Source organism: Salvia splendens, chromosome 4, assembly GCF_004379255.2.
Source record: "Salvia splendens isolate huo1 chromosome 4, SspV2, whole genome shotgun sequence".
NCBI lineage: Eukaryota > Viridiplantae > Streptophyta > Magnoliopsida > Lamiales > Lamiaceae > Salvia > Salvia splendens.
This window is the reverse complement of record NC_056035.1, coordinates 33,211,412-33,233,965: the sequence shown is the minus strand read 5'-3', so window position 1 is coordinate 33,233,965 and position 22,554 is coordinate 33,211,412. Positions and strand designations below refer to the sequence as shown.

The following is a 22,554-nucleotide window of genomic DNA, read 5'->3' as shown; positions in this document are numbered from 1 at the left end:
CTACCCCAAAAGGGCATATTCGGGTGAAAAAAATGCAAAAGGACCGATTTTGAAATAAATCCTTAGTCCAGAGACTACTGTAGATATTTTTAAAGTCTAAGGACTATTGTCGAGATAAACCTATAGTTCATTGATCATTTTTATAGTTCACTCTATATCCTTAAAAATAAAAAAATATAAATTCTAAAAGTTTAAAAATCGTAAAAATTTAACATCCTAAAAGCCCAGCCCAAGTTACCCATTCCTTAAAGTCCCTAAACCAACAAGCCGCCCAAGATTGGGACGACGTCGTATTCTTCGAAAAGCATTCTCCCACACCAACTGAGGTTTCTCAACGTTGAACTGTAGCTCTCCGAGTGAAACTCAGTCCTACTCTCGCCCTTCCAACTCTCTCTCCTCATCCGAACCGATCTAGGGTTTTCCGTTGTTTATGCTAGTTGTTTTTCATGGCTATTTCGTCGTCGACTCCTGATATTTCCGGCGACCGGCAATCCGGCCAGGATGTTCGAACACAAAATGGTAACGACCTCTTCATTCAAGTATAGTTATGCAAGTTATTTTTGCGTGTACATTTGCATTTGAACATAGTGTGTGGGTAGTGACGTCCTCATTTACGTTCCTTTTTTTTGGGTTGAAAAAATTTGCAGTCATGGCGTGCCAAGCAATTGCGAATATTGTCAAGTCATCGCTTGGTCCTGTTGGCCTCGACAAGGTACCGGTTGTTTCTCACATTGGAAGTTGATTTGTTTTTAGTGAAATTGGAAGTGCTTGTTTGATGAGAATATGGAGTAATATATGGGTTTACTTAGGATTAAGCGTGGACCTGTACGGATACAAGGATTTGTAGCTAAAAAGGTGCACTAAGTGTTAATGATCCAGTAGAGTACATTTAAAATGGGGATAAGGCCTACAGTTGGATTCGTTAGGGAATGACCCTTTTTTTCAATCCAAACTTTACTTCGTATGTAATGTAATGTAATGCATACACCAAAGTAATTCTAGGTTTGGGAAATGTTGTTATGTGTATTCAAATTCTTAGGTTTTTGTTGTTATGTATATTCAAATTCTTAGGTTTTTGTGATTTGTTTCTAGAGTAGAAACCTTAGAGCATCCGCAGCGGCGGGCGTTGAACCGGCGTGCCAGACGTCCGCGCGGGACGTCCGCCATTAGGCCAACGACCGGCGGATGCGGACGTCGCTTGCGGACACCGGAGTTCCGCGGATTTCCGAAGACGTCCGTCGGGACGTCTGCCATTGCGGGTTCCCGACGGACGTCCCGGCTGATGTCCTGATTTTTATTTTTTATTTTTTAAAAAAAAACTTCTATATATACGGCTCGTTGAACTTCATTTCATTCGCACCACTTGTTTTAACGAGTTTCTCTCTATACTTTCATTTCTTTTGAAGATAAATGGAGCACCACGATAGTGATTCCCCGCCACGAGCAATGTTATCAATCTCATATGGCGGCTTATGGCGGTTTGCCTAAAAACCGCCACTGGGATATGGCGTATTAGTATGACAGATATGGCGGTCAAAAATTAAATAAATAAAATAATACTTATATTTATATATAATTCAAAAATTAAAAAATATAACATCTAAAACACTTTAAACAATTAATAAAGCATAATATACCACTCTAACCACCATGTTTCTTGCATAATGCCATATTCCTAAATGCAATACACACGCAATGTTGTCAAATGTCGGATATGGCGGTGCTATGGCAGCGACATGGTGCTATGGCGTTTCCACCACCGAACGCCATGCCATAGCGCCGCCATATCCGCTATTTGATAACATTGGCCACGAGCAAGTCACAAACGCCGGCGTTTCCCGTTAGAGTTGGGGGAAACGCCGGCGGAAGTGCACCGATGTCCGGGATGATGCCCAGAATAACGCCGATGATGCCCAACCCCAAATGGCGGGGATGATGCAGGGGTACTACAATATGTACCTCCTTGGTGTGCAGGGATGGGTAGGATGATGCCCCAAATGCCCGAGGTGAGTGTCGTGATGACGAGGATGATGCCCCAAATGCCCGGGATGATGCAAGGCATGTCTGCCGCTGCGGGGGAGCAGGCAGGGGGTCCCCCAATCACCTGGGGACAATGGCTATCGCCCCTACATGGATTTATTGTCGAGTGATTCCCCCTAGAGTACTCCTCTAGAGACTCAGTTCACCGGCATCGAGACTTTCTCTTTTGAGGAGTTTGGACTATCTCCGGTTAGGGAGTCTCCTACTGATATGCAACCAGCGGCAGGGAGGATGCGGAAGCAGGGGAGAAGGAAGGGCAAGGGCACTACCTCGTCCTCGCATGCGGGGAACGAGGGTGGGGTGGGGGAGGAAGCCGGCGGGAGAAAGAGGACCATCTGGAGCATAGGGGAGTGCGTCGCGCTGGCGAAGGCCTGGGTTGGTGTAGTCGAGGATCCCTACGTCGGGGATAACCAGCACATCGATAAAATGTGGTTGCGCATTAGCCAAAGCTACCTCCAATACAAACCGCCAGGTAGGAAGCTTCGTGATGGAGAGCTATGCCGGTAACAGTGGCAGCGGCTGAGGAGGCAGCTCAACCGATTTGCCGGCATCTACCAAAACAACCTACGCACGGCATCAAGCAGCATGTCCGCCGATGATGTGAAGCTTCTGTCTCACCAGCAGTACCCCGACAGTGAATTAGGTTTCGGGGAGTTCAAATATTGGGAGGTCTATCTTGTGGTGCAGACTTCCGCCAATTTTAGTGTGGGTGTTGAAGCTGGCTGGCCAAAGCGGACGAAGATCAATGCCTCCGGGGAGTACAGCAGCAGTGCCGGTTCGCACGAACTCCCTGACGCCGAGGCAGAGTTCCCAACCCCTCAATCGTCTTCCCGCCGCCGTCGTCCGGTTGCGCAAAAGACCGCGATGCGGATGGCTAGGGGAAGCGCCAGCGAGTCCCACGAGGTCCAATCGGAATCTCCGTCCCTCGTCACTCCCGAGCTCAACAATCTCGCTCGTGTGCAGCTAACGCAGAGTATGCTCGACACCATGGACAAGTGGCATGCAACGACTGATCCCTTATACAAGATCATGTTGAAGGATGTCATCGACACTATGAGATGCGATTTGGGGATGACACCCCTGCCCGAGAGTAGCGCCAGGACTGGCGACGGGGACGACAGGACTGGCGGCCTGGACGACGAGGAGTGAGACGGCATTTGTCGAAGCTTGAGGTTATTTTTTTAACTATGTTTTTTTAATAATTATGTATGTTTTTTGTTTTAAATAAAGTGGTTGCATTTTCTCCGTATTCGTGTCGAAATTTTAATTCCGTAAATTATTTAATTTGGTGAATTTGTGAATTTTTATTATTGTGGATGTTCATCGGGATGTCCGCTGGGATGTCCGCCATTGTGCAGTAGGATATCCTTATGACGTGGCAGGAGGTGTTTTTGGGAGGTCCATCGGGACATCCGTCCCACTGTGGATGCTCTTATAGTTCAGTATTCTGCCATATTCTATGGGACTGGGCTGAGCTTACGCTAAATCCACGAATTTAAGCTGATTTCCTACAAGAAGCTGCAGATTATGTCTGTAGTTTTGTCAAATGTATCCGCCTTTACTCGTTATAGTTATTCAAATCAATATTCCACAGCAAACAAGGGAATTTTGATTTATGGAGAGATAGATTTCAGTTCTTGGTCTTGCAGCTTTCCATCGCCTCGTCTGTCCAACACACCGTCTCATGAGACATGACCTGTCTCTGAAAACCATTCTACAAGCTTCTGCAAATGGTTCCTATAAATATCACGTGAGGCTAAGCTACTGAAAATTTATCATATTTTTTGTGGGATGTCAACAACTTATTTCTTTTATCAAATGATAGGACTCTGTTTGAAAAGATTTTTTCTTTTAAGTTGTTCCTATGGTGGTGCATCAGTGCATGTTCCTGTACCAAGTATGCCTATCCTTGGTTCATCTTACTGGCCGCTAACTTGTAGTATGTATGCATGGTTAAAGAGAAATAATGCATGGAATTAATTATTGATTAGTGATTGCTGGACATCTGGAGTCTTCAACTAGTGCAAGAGAATGCCTGCAACTATGTATGAAATAGCAAATTTCCGTTTATTACAAAGCAATGTAAGGTTACTGCTTGTATGTAGCTATAGCAACATATTTTAACATATGTGGGCTAAAACTGTGGATACGCCTTGCGGAAAAATGTCTTACTTCTTCAAGATACTAAACCTTGGATGGAGTTTGAAGTATATTTAGACCACCTGGAAAAAATGACTTGAACTTTCTATAGTATCCTTGTGATTTCATGGCACAGGAGATGTGTTTCTTTAAGATGTACTTCTCGCACTTCCAACTTTTTTTCTTCTTTTTTCTAATGATTTTTTTTAGTGACCATGAAATGTGAAAACTCAAGACTATTGGTAGCTTATATGTCCTTGTGTCTGCAGTGGGAATGCTGAGATATATACTAACTTTTGCTTCTCGGTAGCCTTTGCTTGATTTTTCTTTAATTTTATCTACCTCTTAGTATGGGGGTCGTAATGATGGTTTTACTTTGAAATCCTGCTTGTTCGACCAAAATTAGGAAGTTATTGATGAAAATTTTACAGAGTTAGATGTGTTTTTGTCTCCCCTCCTCTCTATATGGTTTCCAGATGCTTGTAGATGATATCGGTGATGTAACGATCACTAATGATGGTGCCACAATCCTAAACATGCTTGAAGTTGAGAATCCTGCTGCCAAGGTGAATGCCAACCTTTTGTTTCTTTCATTGTATTTTGACTATTTTTATTTAATCAATTGGGTATTATATGTCATGCCTTCTTATAATTGTAGGTGCTTGTTGAGTTGGCAGAATTACAAGACAAGGAAGTTGGAGATGGGACAACTTCTGTGGTCATCATAGCTGCAGAATTGCTTAAGGTAGTATTGAAGATATTAGTACTCCCTCCGTTCCATGTTAATAAAGTCATTTTTCTATTTTGGGAAGTTCCAAGTTAATTGAGTCATTTCTATTTTTAGCAAAAAGTAATTCTTCTTTTTACTTTATTCTCTCTTCATCTCTCTTACTTTACTCTCTCTTACTTTTTTCACCATCCATTTAACACACTATTCTTAAACTCCGTGCCGAAAAGAAATGCCTCTATTAACAAGGAACGGAGGGAGTACCTTTTTTGAGTTTTTCGTTGTCAATATTACTAATTTTTATCTGACGTATTTGACAGAAGGAAATGTTTTTAGGCGGCTACTCTTATGCGTGTGTCGACTAGTCAGGAGGGTACCTAGACCTAGTCGTGTCGTTGGGTCTGTGCCTAAAACATCTTGTCAACAAAAAAAACCTCAATCCACTTCTACTGGCTAGAATAGTGGAGTAAGGGTCGATCCCACAGAGATGGATAGGACGTGTGCAATTGTGAAGACATCCTGGAAGAGTTGGTTTGCTACCATGCTTTATGGGGTTGAGATTAAAACTAGGCGTGAAATGAAATGGAACCTATATCTAAACCGACCAGTACGTGAAAATGAGACATATACCCCTCCTGACCAGTAGGTCATGGTGGGCTCTAAATGCTGAATGCTAAAAGAAATTAAAGTGCGTGTGTAAACTAGAGAGCGAGTGTGCATGTTCGAAGCTACTAGACGAAACTGACTAAAAATGGCTAGACAAAAGGTAAAGAGAATCAAAGGACATGCTGACAGACTGTCTGCTGGGTGTGCAGAAAAGCTGAAAAAGTGCAAGTACAAAAGCAAAAAGCAACAAAAGCAACACAAGTGGTCCCATTCTTTGATTGTGACATTTTTTCTTCACAAGCTAAACTAACAGGATCTAACAAACTCCATTGATGAATGCACAAGCTTGAAAATTCATAAATGCAATATTTAACTTGAAATTGAGAACGAAAGCAAAGAAAAACTGAGATTTACGCAAACTGGTCAACAAGGACAGGGTGACAGAAACAAACAAAAATGAATTCCATGCATTTTTTAGAAACTTATACCGATTAAAACTTGTAAACACTTGAGGAAAAACTAGATCTAACTAAGCTAGGCAGATTCAAGGACTTAAACAACAGAAATTCACATAAACTACCAGATCTATCTAACTGGCCAGATTAAACTCAAAACAAGCCGAAACACAAAATAAAACCACAATAAACTTCATTTCATTCAAGATTATAACCCAAAAGATGTTCCAACTAAAGTAGCTATTAGAATTCAAGTCAGATGCAAGCAAAACTAGTACTTAAGCTAAGAAATCTTAAAATCAAAGCAAGTAAAAGGTTGTTTGGCTCCTCTGAAATTGAAACTGGAAGAACTTCTGGTACTACGTCGGTTGGAATGAATCAGACATGATTCTCCTCGCCGGCAGGTGGCCGGAATCTTCAAGTCAGGTTGCTGGGTTTAGAGAGTGAAACTAAGAACTAATGGAGCTATTCCCCTTTATCTTCAAGTCAGGTTGCTCGGTTTAGAGAGTGAAACTAAGAACTAATGGAGCTATTCTCCTAAAAGAGGATCCCCTCTTTTTACTTTATGTTCAATTCCTATTTATAGGGTGGCTTGCCCTAATTTTTTGGGCAGCCTCTTCATGCGAAATGATAATTTTGCCCCTCTTTAGATAGTGATTGTTCCAAGCAAGTCCTTCCTTCTCGTGTCCAACTCCATGGCATCTATCCTGGCCAATTTGCACCTTTTTCTTCCCATACTTGCCAGTTTGCACTTTTTCTGCTCATACTGGCCAGTTTGCACCTTTTCTACATTTTTTCACTCGAATTGGCTATAAAGGTATAAATCTTTGATCATTCTGTTTACTTGTTTTTGTGCATGAATAAATATGAGAAGATTGTTTCCTTCTGGAGTTCATTAGGATATGGTTCTGATGTCATCTAGGGATGGTGCACATTTCTTCAGAATCGTTTCTCTAGGATCTTGGTTTCCCCTAACGGACACTTCTTCAAATGTGTAGGTTGAGAAACTTGGTAAAGATTCTCTTATAAACTGTGCCAGGACCTGCATGTCCTCTAAGTTGATTGGTGGTGATAGCGACTTCTTTGCAAGTGTGGTAAGCTTAAGCTGATGGATGAGTGAAATGTTGCTTCTTATGATTTCCCCTGCCATGCTGCATATCTTTTGTTAGTAGTCTATTGTAAAGTAATTAGTTATTCTCCCCATGGAAGATGATTTCAACTAAACCTTACATGATTAGTATGTTTTCTGGCCAGGATATTCATTGTATTCTCTTGATTTCCTTGCCATCCATGCTTGATACTTTTACATTTACATGTTTGAGTTTCTTATTTCCCTTGTCTCAAATCATACCTTTTCTTTAACTTTAACAGTGCTGATGTGTAGATTGTGGATGCTGTACAATCAGTAAAAATGACAAATGCAAGAAAAGTTAGATGCCCTATCAAGGTTGGTTTCTCTCCCATAGATGGTTTACTAATTAGCTTGTACCTGTTCCCACTGAGATTTTTTCTTGTATGTGCACATCATGCGTACATTGTTTATTCTGGGAAGTGTTCATCTTTGTAATACTATCTTTAGCAAGCCAGAAATTGGGCATAGACACCTTGCAGACTTTATTCACTAAGATCGGAAGTTGAAATAAAGATTTTGCCAGAAACCTGCACCTTTCATCTAGAAAATGGAAGTTTTAATGATCTCCATGTTGATCAAGGAATCAATATTCTTAAAGCTCATGGGAAAAGTGCCAGAGATAGCTATCTACTAAAAGGATATGCTCTCAATACGGGGCGTGCTGCACAGGGGATGCCCCTGAGGGTTGCCCCTGCCAAAATTGCTTGCCTTGATCTTAATCTTCAGAAGACAAAAATGCAAATGGGAGTCCAAGTGTTAGTCACTGACCCCTGGGAGTTGGATAAGATTCGTCAGAGGTGAGTACTTTTTTTTTCACCAATCATCTCTAAGAAAAATCACATTAGTCGACCATGTATTATTGAGTTAATTGCCTATTAACGAGCATGTTGACAAGTGACAACAATAAGTATAACAGAATCAGCTATGCAGCTTGAATAGTGGCTTCTTAGAGCTCTTAGAAATTGAACAAGCTTGCTCCTGTTATTACTTAAAAAGTTGTAGTGATAAATTGAGAGATTGCATCTCAGTTTGATGCATAATCATCCAAGTAGCATTCTTGTTGTGCTTTTCCATGCATCAGAGTTGATAACTGCAACTTTTGTCTTGCAGAGAAGCTGACATGACAAAAGAACGTATTGAGAAGCTTCTTAAGGCAGGAGCAAATGTTGTTTTGACCACCAAAGGAATCAATGACATGGCACTTAAGGCAAGCTTTTTCCTAAAATCTGATATGGATTTTCTTAGATCAACTAAAGCGATGGAATTACTAATCTGTAGCTTAATTAATCTCTCTTTCAATGGTATGTGCTTCTTATTACTCATGCTTCCTCCCCAATCTGCAACATAGGCTATGGGTAGTGTGTATGTATTGTATAAATGTATGTTAGTGATTTTATGTTATATTGATTCTGTAAGCATTACAGATTTTTCCTCTGTTATTTCAGTACTTCGTGGAGGCTGGTGCCATAGCTGTCATACGTGTTCGCAAGGAGGACCTGTGTCATGTTGCTAAGGCAACTGGTGCTACTGCGGTACATTCTTTTCTCTTCTCATCTCATCTCATGTGGCTCATCACTCATGCCTTCCTACTTGCATGATTAGGACTTGAAGATGGCTATGAAATTTAAGTCTAGATATGAAATAAGTATTACCATGCTAGGATTTTGGCCTTGAAAATTTTCAGAATTTGGTGTTGTTAAAGGACTAGAGAAAGTTAAACCAATCAAGTAGTGATCATGTGGGCATCTAGAGAATAGTTTAGTTCAACCAAAGTAGTTTCATGCATATTTCTCTCCTTTTTCCCAAAGACAGTAATGTTGCAGTGCTTCTAATCATACTTGTGTACTCAAGTATGAAATACTTGTCAGGGCTTATTGTCCCTAGGTCTTGACTGTTGCTTTCTTATGGAAAGCATTTACTCAAGTAATTGGTTCCTGCTGCATCTTCCAAACTATTTACAAAAAATTGAAAACTTTGTTTTCAAATACAATTGAAAAGTTTTTATGTGATGATATATAATTCTTTTTTTAGTTTTCTGTATCGGAATTGCGTGAAAAGACTGGAACGGTTGTAGCTGGAAAAAAACTGAAACAGTGTGCTTTCACTGCAGTCATTACAATCAGTAACTTTGTTCTGTGGAACCATTACGTGATGGAATATATAGATTGTCATTTTTAGTGATCTGCTCATTAAAATGTGTGAAAAGATCGATAATTCTTTTTAGATGGACTGATGGAAAAAAATTGAAGGATTGTCACTACAGTCTGTGTACTCTGTAGCATACTGGCATGTGACAGAATGATGATGATGATGATCTTCATTGCACGACAATGCTTTAGTCCTGACTCCTGCTTCTGTTCAGGTCTCAACTTTCGCAGATATGGAAGGGGAAGAAACATTCGATTCATCACTTCTAGGCTATTCAGATGAAGTAGTGGAGGAACGAATTGCTGATGATGATGTAATTATGATAAAAGGGACCAAGACCTCAAGCGCGGTATGATTAGTCAGTTTTATCATTGTCCTCAGGCATGGACCCACGATTTGTTACGAAACACTGCCAACTTGTTTACCCTTTTTCTTATTGAACTAACACTGCGTTTGTTTTTCTTTCACCCTTCACTTTTGATTCCTTCTCTTATGTCAAATGAAGACTTATTACAGCCATTGTAGTTCCCAAGGAGTTAAAAGTACGAATACTATTTCACTCTGTTCAGGTTTCTTTGATACTTAGAGGTGCCAACGACTTCATGCTTGATGAGATGGATAGGGCGTTGCATGACGCTATATGCATTGTGAAGAGAACACTGGAATCTAATACAGTGAGTACCTACACGTTTGACAGTGAGTAAACTATAATATCTTGTAAGCTCAATAAACATCTAATAAGATGCAGTACAAGTTATTACCTTGCAACTTGTATTAGCAATTCCTGTGTTATCTTCTCCATCTTTGTAGATCTTGTTGGAAATATTGTAGCCTTTACACGGGAAAACTCTTGCTATTACAAAAGAACAAAACTGGAAGATAAATATAACAATAAAAATTACAACGAAAGTAAAGAGATGCAAACTATAGTATTCTTCAAGTCGAGTTGAGGTGACCCTCTCTCCGCAAGACGAAATACGCCCCGGCTAGTGCTCACGGATTGGCGTAATGTCCCCAAAGATGAAACGACTTTCCTCCTATCGAGTTGAAACACCTCAAACTCGTAGGCTCCGGCGAACTTGAATTGGAGGCGAGAACCGAGCTAGACAATGCTCCTAGAATGCCCACTAGAATGCTTGAGTGATGAAGAGAGAATGCTTGTTGGTTGTCTCTTCCATCTCTCAAAACAAGCCTATTTATAGGCTAGGAAAAACAAGTGAAAGGTCTTGCAATTAGGGCACCTCATAAACATTTGGAGGTTACACCATATGAAAGGCCAAAGGCCTATCCTTTTGGAAAATCCACACGTTTTCCTACAATCCCCCACATTGGTTAGAGCGCTGCAAGCTCAAACCAACACCAGACACAAATGCATGTATGCAGACTCTTTTGCTCAGTTCTCAGGAAACGATACTGTATTTGGAGAGGTAACTTGTGAATTTGAACCTTCCATAGTCAACACTATCGGACATACCGGCGGACTAGTGGACGCGATGCCTTGAACTATTCCTCCTTGGTGTATGCCTAGTCAATAGCATCAACACAATATTGTCTCAACTCCATCAGTTCTCACGTTTGTGTCCGTTTCGGCCGTGGAACACCTCTTTAGAATTCATAAGTGACTCACACACATGAAGCGGCCTCACTTCTCACTTATATAGGTGATTCTTTCATGAGTATCCTACCATACTGCATCTCCTTGAGATTTCAAGAATCATTAAAAGTCAGAAGACTTAACCTCTTACCACGTGCAGGTTACAACACTCAATGCTTCTAAAGAATGGGCGAAGATTAAAATCTTCTGAGGGTTACAGCTAGATTTGTATAGCTTCGTTTTCCCATTGAACCAATCCCATGGGATCTCCAATCGTATGGTTGGGTTACCACTATACCCATCTTTTAAAATGTGGTTTTCAGTCCCATTCCTTTTAGCAATTTTTGCATTTGATCACGGTTTAAACCTTTTGTTAACGGATCCGCTAAGTTATCCACTGACTTTACATAGTCAACTGAGATAATGCCACTTGTGATCAACTGCCTTAAGGTATTATGTCGCCGACGAATATGTCGAGACTTACCATTATAAAAGTCACTTTGTGCTCTACCTATAGCTGCTTTTCTATCACAGTGTATCAATACTGCGGGCACTGGCTTCTTCCAACATGGAATACATTCTAGGAAATTTCTGAGCCACTCGGCTTCTTCCCTTGCTTTATCCAAAGCGATAAACTCAGATTCCATGGTGGAACGAGCAATACACGTCTGTTTCGTTGATTTCCACGAAACAACACCACCCCCACAGTGAACACATACCCACTTGTCGAAAATGAGTCTTTTGAATCAGAGATCCAATTTGCATCACAGTACCCTTTAAGTACTTGGGGATATCTTGTGTAATGCAACCCAAAGTTAATAGTATACTTCAAGTATCTCAAAATTCACTAGGTGACCTTCACCTATGAACTTTTCATACTTGGTCAGTATAACCTTTTTCACACTCAAATTCTAGTGAAAATCCATGATTTATTAGAAGTGAGCCTGACACCAAATTATTTCGGATGTCTGGGACATGCAGCACATCTTTAAGGGTAAGAACCTTTCCTGATCCTAATTTTAGGAACATACTTCCCACACCAACCACCTCAGAAGAGGCTAGGTTTCCCATGCGTACTTTTCTACCTCCAACAGATTTGTAAGTAGAAAAAAACGTTTCTCTCGTAGCACACATGACATGTGGCACCCGTATCAACAAACCATTCATTTGGATTATTACCATGGTCCACGTCGGAGACCACTGCGATCACCTCGTGATCTTTGTTGTTTATAACAACACGTTCAAATAATTTGTACAGTATTGTTTCCAACAATAAGTACACAATTATATTGAACCAAATGTGCATTGGCATATTCATCAACCCATGCATCCCAATTACTACTACCAAATCTAAATTGGTCTTGCTTGTCAAATGACAAACGATAAACATCATTCTCAAGAGAATAGATCTCAAGGAACTAACCACTCCATAGCGCATCGACATTGCGACCGTTCGTTCCTTTATTCCAGCTTTGAATTTCATGTTTCCTCCAGCATCGACCGACATTATTTCAACAAGAGTACAATATTTCATCTTGCGATTGTTGGAAATATTGTAGCCTTTACACGGGAAAATTCTTGCTATTACAAAAGAACAAAACTGGAAGGTAAATATAACAATAAAAATTACAACGAAAGTAAAGAGATGCAAACTATAGTATTCTTCAAGTCGAGTCGAGGTGACCCTCTCTCCGCAAGACGAAATACGCCCCGGCTAGTGCTCACGGATTGGCGTAATGTCCCCAAAGATGAAACGACTTTCCTCCTATCGAGTTGAAGCACCTCAAACTCGTAGGCTCCGGCGAACTTGAATTGGAGGCGAGAACCGAGCTAGACAATGCTCCTAGAATGCCCACTAGAATGCTTGAGTGATGAAGAGAGAATGCTTGTTGGTTGTCTCTTCCATCTCTCAAAACAAGCCTATTTATAGGCTAGGAAAAACAAGTGAAAGGTCTTGCAATTAGGACACCTCATAAACATTTGGAGGTTACACCATATGAAAGGCCAAAGGCCTATCCTTTTGGAAAATCCACACGTTTTCCTAGATCTTATTCGCTTTTAGAGAGTTCTCTTCCTTTTAATGATTTTCAAGTCAGTTGCTCAATGCTTACTTATTGTGTAGGATCTTCATGTCTGTTTACAACTAACAGATAATATTGGCTCAGCCTCAGCAGTGTTAGAAGTGAAGGCCATGTTGATTATGCTGGAGCTCATCATATGGAGTAACATGATCAGAAGAATGCAAGTGATGGAATATTCCATACACAAATGAATCCAGATTGCAGCTCGACACAAGTTGTTGATGTCTCCTTACAGCCAACAAAGTCACGAGCTCCACTTGTGGTTGTACCGGAGATTCCAGCTCAGATTGGGGACCATTCGGTTAGTTGGAGAGACGTGGTCATCCGAGGATTAAAGAAGAATGTAGCTTAGATAGTTTGTTATGATTAAGTGGTTAATCTTGTACTAGAGTAGATTAGTGAAACATTCTGGATTGTTCCATGAGCCTCAATATGTATGAGAACGTTGTAAGCATTTTACAATTCAACAAAACAGAAACTTCAGTCACATATTTTCTTGTTTATCAATGCTTAGCTACTTCTTCATGATTATTGATCCATGTTTTCATGGTATCAGAGCAGGATCCTCATGATCCTGTCTCTCCCTTGTTTTGATTTTTGATTTTGTTTCTTTCGCTTAAAAAAAAAAAATGGCTGAAGCCAACGATAGGATTCCTTTGGCAACACTGCCACCACTTTACTCACAGTTGCCTCCAATCTCAGTTAAGTTGAATGATAGTAATTTTCTTATGTGGCAACAGCAAGTAGATGTAGCTGTATATGGGTATGGCCTTGAAGGCTTTCTCACTGGAGAATCTGATCCACCTGAGAGGCAGATTCCAGATGAAGACAAAGAAGAAATGGTGTAGAATCCAGCCTTTGTGACATGGCAGAGGCAAGATAGGAGAGTAGCCGGATGGCTCTTATCCTCTTTATCTGAGAGTGCACTAAGCTTGGTTGTTGGGCTAAGATCTGCTAGAGATATATGGAGTGCACTCGAGACAAATTTTGCAAGTAAATCAACAGCTAAAGTGATGCAATATAGGCAGCAAATGCAGTGTTTGAAGAAGGATGGCCTGACCATGGGAGAGTATCTGGCCAAGATGAGAAATTATTTTGACTTACTTGGTTCTGTTGGATGCAGAATATCTGAAGCAGAGCAGGTGCTACACATTATGGGAGGTCTCGGTCAAGATTATGATCCGGCCGTTTGTGCAGTGACCTCAAGAACAGACCCTTGGAGCATTGGTGATGTAAGTGCTTTTCTGCTCAGTTTTGAATCTAGGATGGAAACTACTAGAGCTCATTCAGTGAGTTCAGAGGGGTCACAACCCACTCTCAATCTTGTTCAAAACCAATCCATGCAAAGAAAGGATATGCAGAGTTCCAACAATAGCAGACCAGAATCAGGTTTTGGAAGAGGTTTTGGAGGAAGAGGTCAAAGAGGAGGTCGTGGTGGCAGAAGCTTTGGTAGAGGAGGTAATAAGATTATTTGTCAGCTTTGTGAGAAACCAGGTCACACTGCAGCCAAATGTTGGCATAGGTTTGAGCACAATTACACACCACCTCAGCCTGCTTTCAGAGGAAATGCTCCACAACAATATCAACAGCAAGGATTTTTTAATCCCTCTGCTCATCTTGTTCAGTCGGCACCAAGAGCTCCATCCAACTCCTTTCCTGCTGGAACTTCATCTGAGTTCAGCTATGGATCAAATTCATCATCCAGTTGGTTTCCAGATTCAGGGGCCACACACCATGTGTCTAATGATCTCAACAATCTGAACTTAAGCTCAGAATACACAGGAGGTAAGAATCTTCTTCTTGGTAATGGAAAAGCTGTTAAAATTGCAAATGTTGGTGAGACTGTCATTAAACCTCATTCATCTTTCTCCACCAGAAAGCTGCACCTTAAAAACTTGCTGCATGTTCCTAGTATTACTAAAAATCTCCTTAGTGTGTCTAAATTTGCTAAAGACAACTCGGTGTTCTTTGAATTTCACCCATCATTCTGTTTTGTCAAGGATCTGAATACCAAGGAAATTGTGCTCAAAGGAACACTTGACAGAGGTCTTTACCACTTCTTAGTTGATCACTCTCCAATCAAGAGCAGCACTAGCTCCATTTTCTCTTCAAATCAAGGATCTCCAGCCGTCCATTCTCTAAGCCTGGCCAACTCTTCATCAAGCAGTAGTTCTTCCCATGATCCTAAGCTATCTTTGTCTCTGTGGCATAGTAGATTAGGTCATCCCACTCTTGATGTAGTAAAATTTGCTCTTAATAGCTGTAACATTCCTTATGATGAAATGAAAGATTCCTCACTTTGCTTTCCATGTTCAGTTTCTAAAGCTCACAGATTACCATATTCACATTCCAATTCTGAAACTTTATCTCCTCTTGAACTTATTCACAGTGACCTCTGGGGTCCTTCACCCATTAAATCTAGAAATGGTTACACTTATTATGTTTCATTTGTGGATCACTTTTCTAGATACACATGGATTTTTCTGCTTAAAAACAAGAATGATGTTGCCACTGTGTTTAAACAGTTCAAAGCTATGGTTGAAAATTTGTTTTGCTCTAAGATTAAGTTTCTTCAATCCGATTGGGGAGGTGAGTTTCAAGGATTGGTGCCTTATCTTAAGGAGTGTGGGATTGTTCACAAAATATCTTGTCCATATACACCACAACAAAATGGCTTAGCCGAGAGAAAACATAGGCACATAGTTGAAACAGGTTTGGCTTTGCTTGCTCAGTCTCATCTTCCTCAACGATTTTGGGATGATGCTTTCATCACTGCTGTTCATTTGATTAACCTTATGCCTTCAAGAACTATCAAAAACTCATCACCTCATGAATTGCTTTTTCTTAAGAAACCAGACTATTCTTTCTTGAGAGTCTTTGGTTGTCTTTGTTTTCCTTTTACTAGGCCCTATAACAAGCACAAATTAGAGTTTAGATCTGTCAAGTGCACTTTTCTAGGATATAGTCCATCTTACAAGGGATATAAAGCACTTCTTCCTAATGGGAAAGTCATTGTAACTAGAGACATCATCTTTGATGAATCTGTTTTTCCATTTCAAACTTCCTCTGTCTCTTCACATCCTGATATCTCTGAGAGTACTTCCTCACTTCTTCCATCTCATCTTATACATGTGTCTCATCACGCTCCTCCTCATATCCCAGAATCTCCTCATTCTCCTACTCCATCCACACCACCATCTGCTGCTATTTCCCCACCTTCTTCTGTTTCTCACACTGCCTCTGATTCTGTTAGTCCAGCTGCTGCTCTACATGATCAACCTCATCTTGATTCTTCTCCTTTGCTCCCAATTCAGCCCACTCATTCCATGACTACAAGATCCAAATCTGGGATTTTCAAGCCTAAAGTTTACACCATCACCATCTCTGCTTATTCTTTACCTAAAACTGCCTTAGAAGCCTTACTCTTGCCTGCCTGGAAATCTGCCATGATGAATGAATTTATTGCTTTACTCAAAAACAAAACTTGGATTTTAACAGCTCTTCCACCAGGTAAGAACCTCATTGGTTGTACTTGGGTCTTTAAGCTTAAATTACACTTATCTGGAGAGATTGCTAGACACAAGGCTAGGCTTGTGGCTCAAGGCTTCTCTCAACAGCCTGGTTTTGACTTTACTGAAACATTTAGTCCGGTTGTGAAGCCTACTACTATCAGAATCATACTTAGCCTGGCTGTTTCTTTGGAGTGGGATGTCACTCACCTTGATGTCAACAATGCTTTTCTGAATGGGGAATTAAAGGAAGATATTTACATGAAGCAACCTCTGGGATTTGAGCAAGGAGGTCCTCATCTTGTATGTAAACTTAATAAGGCTATCTATGGTCTGAAGCAGGCCTCTAGAGCATGGTTCTTCACTGTTCACTCCACTCTTCTTACTCTTGGCTTCACTCAATCAAAGGCTGATGCTTCAATGTTTTTTAGATTACAAGGCAGAGAGGTGATTTATCTATTAATTTATGTAGATGACATGTTAATTACTGGAAATGCTCCTGCCTCCATCAAACAAGTAATCTCTCAGTTGAACTCCCATTTCTCTTTAAAAGATCTTGGGGAGGTGAGCCTATTCTTAGGAGTTGAAGTTGTTAAAACTGCTGGTAATGGTCTTCATTTGTCTCAATCCAATTACATCAAAGATCTCTTAAAGAGAGCTAACATGACAGGTGCAAAAGGATGTCCAACTCCTATGGTTGCTAATTGTGAACTGAGTAAGAATAGTGGTGATCCCATCTCTGATCCGAAGCTCTACAGGAGTGTGGTTGGAGCACTTCAATATGCTACCATCACTCGTCCAGATATTAATTTTGCTGTGAACAAAGTTAGTCAGTACATGGCAAGCCCATTGGATACACATTGGAGAGCAGTGAAGAGAATCTTAAGATATTTATCTGGAACTCTTGATTATGGCATACAACTCCATCGTTCAAATGGTGAAATTTCAGCTTTTTCAGACTCTGACTGGGCAGCTGATGTTGATGACAGAAGATCTACTACTGGAGTGTGTGCTTATCATGGGAGAAACTTAATTTCTTGGTGTGTGAAGAAGCAAACTGTTGTAGCAAGATCGAGTACTGAGGCTGAGTATAGGAGCTTGGCTCAAGCAGCGTCTGAAGTGGCATGGTTAACTTCGTTGCTCAGTGAGTTGAGAATCAAAAGGAAGCATGTTCCTGTGATATGGGTTGACAACTTAAGTGCTATAGCTTTAGCATCAAACCCTGTTCTTCATGCAAGAACTAAGCACATAGAATTGGATATGCACTTCGTGAGAGACAAGGTTCTAAGCAATAAACTTGAGCTGAGGCATGTCCCGACTAAAGATCAGATAGCTGACATCTTTACTAAGCCACTGTGCCATCAATCCTTTGTGAGACTCAGAGAACGTTTGGGACTAGTCTCTCTGGCCTCCCTCGGATTGAGGGGGCGTGTTAGAAGTGAAGGCCATGTTGATTATGCTGGAGCTCATCATATGGAGTTACATGATCAGAAGAATGCAAGTGATGGAATATTCCATACACAAATGAATCCAGATTGCAGCTCGACACAAGTTGTTGATGTCTCCTTACAGCCAACAAAGTCACGAGCTCCACTTGTGGTTGTACCGGAGATTCCAGCTCAGATTGGGGACCATTCGGTTAGTTGGAGAGACGTGGTCATCCGAGGATTAAAGAAGAATGTAGCTTAGATAGTTTGTTATGATTAAGTGGTTAATCTTGTACTAGAGTAGATTAGTGAAACATTCTGGATTGTTCCATGAGCCTCAATATGTATGAGAACGTTGTAAGCATTTTACAATTCAACAAAACAGAAACTTCAGTCACATATTTTCTTGTTTATCAATGCTTAGCTACTTCTTCATGATTATTGATCCATGTTTTCAAGCAGTATCTTTTTATGTTGGCTCTTTATTGTTTGTGCTAATACTTTAGAATCTCTTGATTGTTTTTGTATCTGATTGCTGCAGCATGGGTCTAGACTTGGTCAAGGCCGGAGTCATTGAACCTGCCATGTGCAAAGTAAAAATAATTCAAACACGATGCTTGACACAACCTTTTATGGTATTGATGTTAACTCAAACTATAATTGTGTCATTAACTTTTACAAATTTCTACTCAAACTACTCCGCTTCTGGTCAGTTTGCTACGGAAGCTGTTATTACTATCCTTCGGATCGATGACATGATCAAGCTTTTCAAAGATGAAAGTCTGAATGGGGAGGATTGAGTTGGGTTCTAGGCGATCGCTGCATGGTGTACTGTTGGAATGGTTTTAAACCTCCCCTTCGGAAAGTTAGGGTTAAGTTTTTCTTGTGTTCGTTTTTTTTTAAAAAAAATTAATAGGGATTGAATTATTTTACAGGACGAATATGACAACTGATCGTCACGTTTGTTAATCTTTTCCTTAAGGTAAAACTTTACTTATATTATTATGTAATGATCATAATCCAAGTCCGTATTTTGACCACATAGTATCTAAAATTTAATGTACTCCTAATTAGTTTCTTCATGTTTTTGTTAAGGGGAAATTGATTTTCAGTAGATGAAACCGATATCCATGAGGTTGCACAGAGGGAAAGAGAGGATGATGCTTGGTGAAATTATTTACGATTGGTGATTTAATTTAAATTGATGTACTATGTTTTATTGAAATAAAAGAAAATTGTTGTATTACTGATGTAATTGTGGAATCATTTTTTATTGGGAAAGAAAAAAAAAGGTGGAAATGGCTTCTTTGGTGGGATGGAGATCGCCCAATAGAAGGAACTTCAGTAGTGATTAGTCGACGTGCTGTCCCTCACAAAAAATAAAATAATCAAATAAATTAAATAAATAAATTAATTAAATAAATATAATATTATTTTAATGGTTTGTGAGGAGCCGCAGGGGCTGCGGTGCATTTCAGCACAGCAGAGGATCACACCCCGTCTTTGATGATCTATGTTTAAATTGCACCGGCGTGAACTTTTATGTAGGTTTAGCTTTATAGCTCTCTTAACACAGTTGTTTTTACTTGGGAACTAGGAGTGCAATTGTTGTTTTTGTTGAGATATATAAGAAAAATTTGTCTCACCTTTGAGATGGATGTTTATTCATTTAAAATTGTTATCCTTGAAACACTCTGCAGAACAGGGGCGGACCCATGTACAATGGGTGTGGGGCTAAAGCCCTTAATAAAATTAATTTTCAACCTTTTTTCTTTTGTAAATTTTTAAAATTTATCTAAATTTAATGCAAATTATCATGTAAAAGCCCCTATAAATAATTTAAAACACCCAAAAATATACTTTACAACAAATTTTAGAAATCACAGCCCTTATCGTTATTTATTTCTGCGTCCGCCCCTGCTGCAGAAGACCGGTTTACTCCAAAAAAGCCCCTTACCGTTATAATGACATCTTTGTTTTGGGCCTTTTGGCTAATCGGGGTTTACAAAATACATTTGAATAAATTCTCATTCAGCATTATTGAGGAATGAACACATCCACTTTTCTCCAAAGTTGCATCGAAATCTCAAAAGATTGTTTATTTGAATATGCATGCATACGTCGAGCATAACTCATATTTTTAGCTTGCGTATTTTGTGAAAAATTTAACATTAGTGGATGGAATTTCCGCTTGAACCACAATCACTAATTAAAACTGTATTTAAAACATACCCCCTCAATCTGTGAAAAAAAAAAGTATCATTTTATTATTGTAGGATGTCTATGATTCAAAATCTCATTTGATTTTTTCTATTTTAGATAACTGATCCTTACAATTCACTTAAATCATTACACATTTACATTCTATTATAAAATAAATATATAAAAATGAGACTCACATTAACGTATTTTTCTTCAAAAAGTCAAATAATTTTGAATTTTAGCCCGTCCGCGAATAGGGGTTTCGGTTCATTTTTACTCTACCCGCTCAGTGGTAGTGGAGGCAATTTTTTTTGCATGTGATTTAAGCAAAATTATGTTAAGTAAGCTAAGTAAATGAGCAATAAAGTATGAATGAAAAAAGATAAAAAGATGGAGAGAAAAATAAAGTAAGAGAGTAAAATAAGTGAAAAGAATGTGTTTGTTTACTAAAAATGGAAATGACTTCACTATTATGGAACGTACCAAAATGACAAAATGACTCCACTACTATGGAACGAAGGGAGTACTATAAATCGTAATAGGATTTCACATTCCGCTAACTTATTCTGCTCATATTTCATTTAAAATTAATAATATATTATACAAGTGGTACTCATATTACACAAACTTTTTTGCACTCACTTTTCTTAACATTTTAAAAAACTCATTTTGCTAAGAAATGAGACTCCTAATGACGGGCAGAGGAAATAGTATTAGTCTCTTTATTTAATTTTACAATTAAAATAATAAATACTATAAATAATGTAAATTGAAGTGAGGCATGAGGAGAGGGCGTTCAATTGTGGAAATTGTTATGGCATGGTGAAGAAAATTTGTGGAAATTGTTAGAGCACCCGCAACGCGTTCTGCCGGTGTCTCTTATCTCGTCCCTCTGAGACGAGACGGACGCGAGACGCGTTGCAGCGTCCCGTTTCGTCCCTGTCTCGCCGAGACGGCTGGCGAGCGCTAGCGCCTCGCGTGACGCCCACTCACCGGTCCGCGAGTGGGCTTCGTCACGCTGACGCAATAAATCATTTTTAAAAAAATCAAATTCAATAAAAAAATAAAAATTAAAAAACGGTAATATGACCGTTCAACAGTCATTTTAAAAAAATATTTTTTTCTTTTTTTATTCTATAAATACTCCCCTTTCATACACACAAACACACATCTATTCTTCTCAAATCATCTCTCTTTCCTCTCCAATTTTCAACTCAAATCATCTCTTTTATTCTTCTCCCAAATTTAATCCATTCATGGATCCATTTGAGCAAATGCGTCGAATAATGGAAGAATCGCTTGAAGAAGATCGACGTAGGGAGACGGAGGAAGCCGCGCCGCCCCAACGACGATCTCGGACTTACATCCATCGTAACCGGGAGGAAGCCGACGCAAGGTTAGTACTCGACTATTTCTGTGATAACCCGGTATGGGGAGAGACCTAATTTCGTCGTCGTTTTCGCATGCGGAAACCGCTATTTCTGCACATCGCAAATACATTGGCAGCCCGGGAAGAGTTCTTCCAAGAAGGGTTCGACGCCGTTGGCCGTCCCAGCCACACGATGCTGCAGAAATGTACTGCAGCAATCCGTCAGCTTGCTATTGGACAAACGACGGATTTGTTCGACGAATACCTCCACATTGGAGAAAGCACTGGGAGAATGTGCTTGATGAACTTCTGCAAAGGCGTCCGGGCAGCCTTCATCGACGAATTTCTCCAGAAGGCAAGCACGACAGATTGTCAGTTTCTGCTCCACCTTCACGAAGAAGTGCACGGATTCCCCGGGATGCTTGGCAGCGTCGATTGCATGCATTGGCAATGGAAGAATTGCCCTGTGGCGTGGAGGGGGTCATACACGAGCGGCCACAAAGGCACCCACCCCACCGTTATACTCGAGGCCGTTGCCGACTACCGGCTATGGATTTGGCATGCGTACTTCGGGGTCCCCAGATCGAACAACGACGTCAACGTGCTCAACCAATCCGACCTCTTCGCTGAAGTTTTGGATGGTAAAGCGCCGGCCATCAACTTAATCGCTAACAAGAATTGCCATATCCCAATTTCTTCAAAGAGATAATTCTATCACTAGAGTAGACTTCATCCTTCAACCATGAGAGCTAAGTGGAAGAAGAAGCGTATGAGGAGATTGAAGAGGAAGCGCCGAAAGATGAGGCAGAGATCCAAGTAGTCTCCCCAATTCCCAGCGTTTTTGTTTTCGTATTTTGTTTCTCGAATTTTGTTATATCATACTAGTTGGTTATGAACTACATGATTTTGGATCTACTATTTAATCAATTGATGCTTCGTTGATAATAATTGTTTTTTTAAAAAAAAAAAACTTCATCACTAACAATCGGCGGTATAAAATGGGGTACTATCTTGCCGACGGCATCTACCCGAAGTGCCAACTTTCGTGAAGACGTTCAACAGGCCGGTGAACGAAAAACAGGCTCTTTTTGCGCAGAAGCAAGAGGCTGCTCGCAAGGATGTGGA

The 22,554-nt window shown here is 40.1% G+C and overlaps 1 protein-coding gene and 1 long non-coding RNA gene across 3 annotated transcripts; both read left to right on the top strand.

Moving 5' to 3' along the window:
- Positions 1 to 293: 293 nt before the first annotated feature.
- Positions 294 to 13,343, top strand: LOC121800375 (T-complex protein 1 subunit alpha-like). 2 transcript variants are annotated; one of them, XM_042199945.1, is made up of 9 exons: positions 5,277 to 6,784; positions 6,966 to 7,061; positions 7,339 to 7,414; positions 7,680 to 7,896; positions 8,210 to 8,306; positions 8,545 to 8,631; positions 9,462 to 9,596; positions 9,817 to 9,921; positions 12,964 to 13,343. In XM_042199945.1, exons 3-9 carry the CDS (start codon positions 7,402 to 7,404, stop codon positions 13,111 to 13,113), a joined length of 804 nt encoding a protein of 267 aa, XP_042055879.1. In that variant the 5' UTR covers positions 5,277 to 6,784; positions 6,966 to 7,061; positions 7,339 to 7,401; the 3' UTR covers positions 13,114 to 13,343. The 2 variants fall into 2 exon arrangements, with proteins under 2 accessions (XP_042055880.1, XP_042055879.1); XM_042199946.1 differs by lacking the exons at positions 5,277 to 6,784; positions 8,210 to 8,306; positions 8,545 to 8,631; ... (1 more) ...; positions 9,817 to 9,921; positions 12,964 to 13,343 and adding exons at positions 294 to 519; positions 648 to 712; positions 4,656 to 4,745; positions 4,838 to 4,924 and having other exon boundaries at positions 7,352 to 7,414; positions 7,680 to 7,858.
- A 4,909-nt stretch (positions 13,344 to 18,252) lies between these two features.
- On the top strand, positions 18,253 to 19,101 carry LOC121800377. The gene is made up of 3 exons (XR_006050490.1): positions 18,253 to 18,493; positions 18,572 to 18,840; positions 18,954 to 19,101. It is a non-coding gene; the product is annotated as an uncharacterized LOC121800377 (long non-coding RNA).
- The last annotated feature ends 3,453 nt before the right edge of the window (positions 19,102 to 22,554 follow it).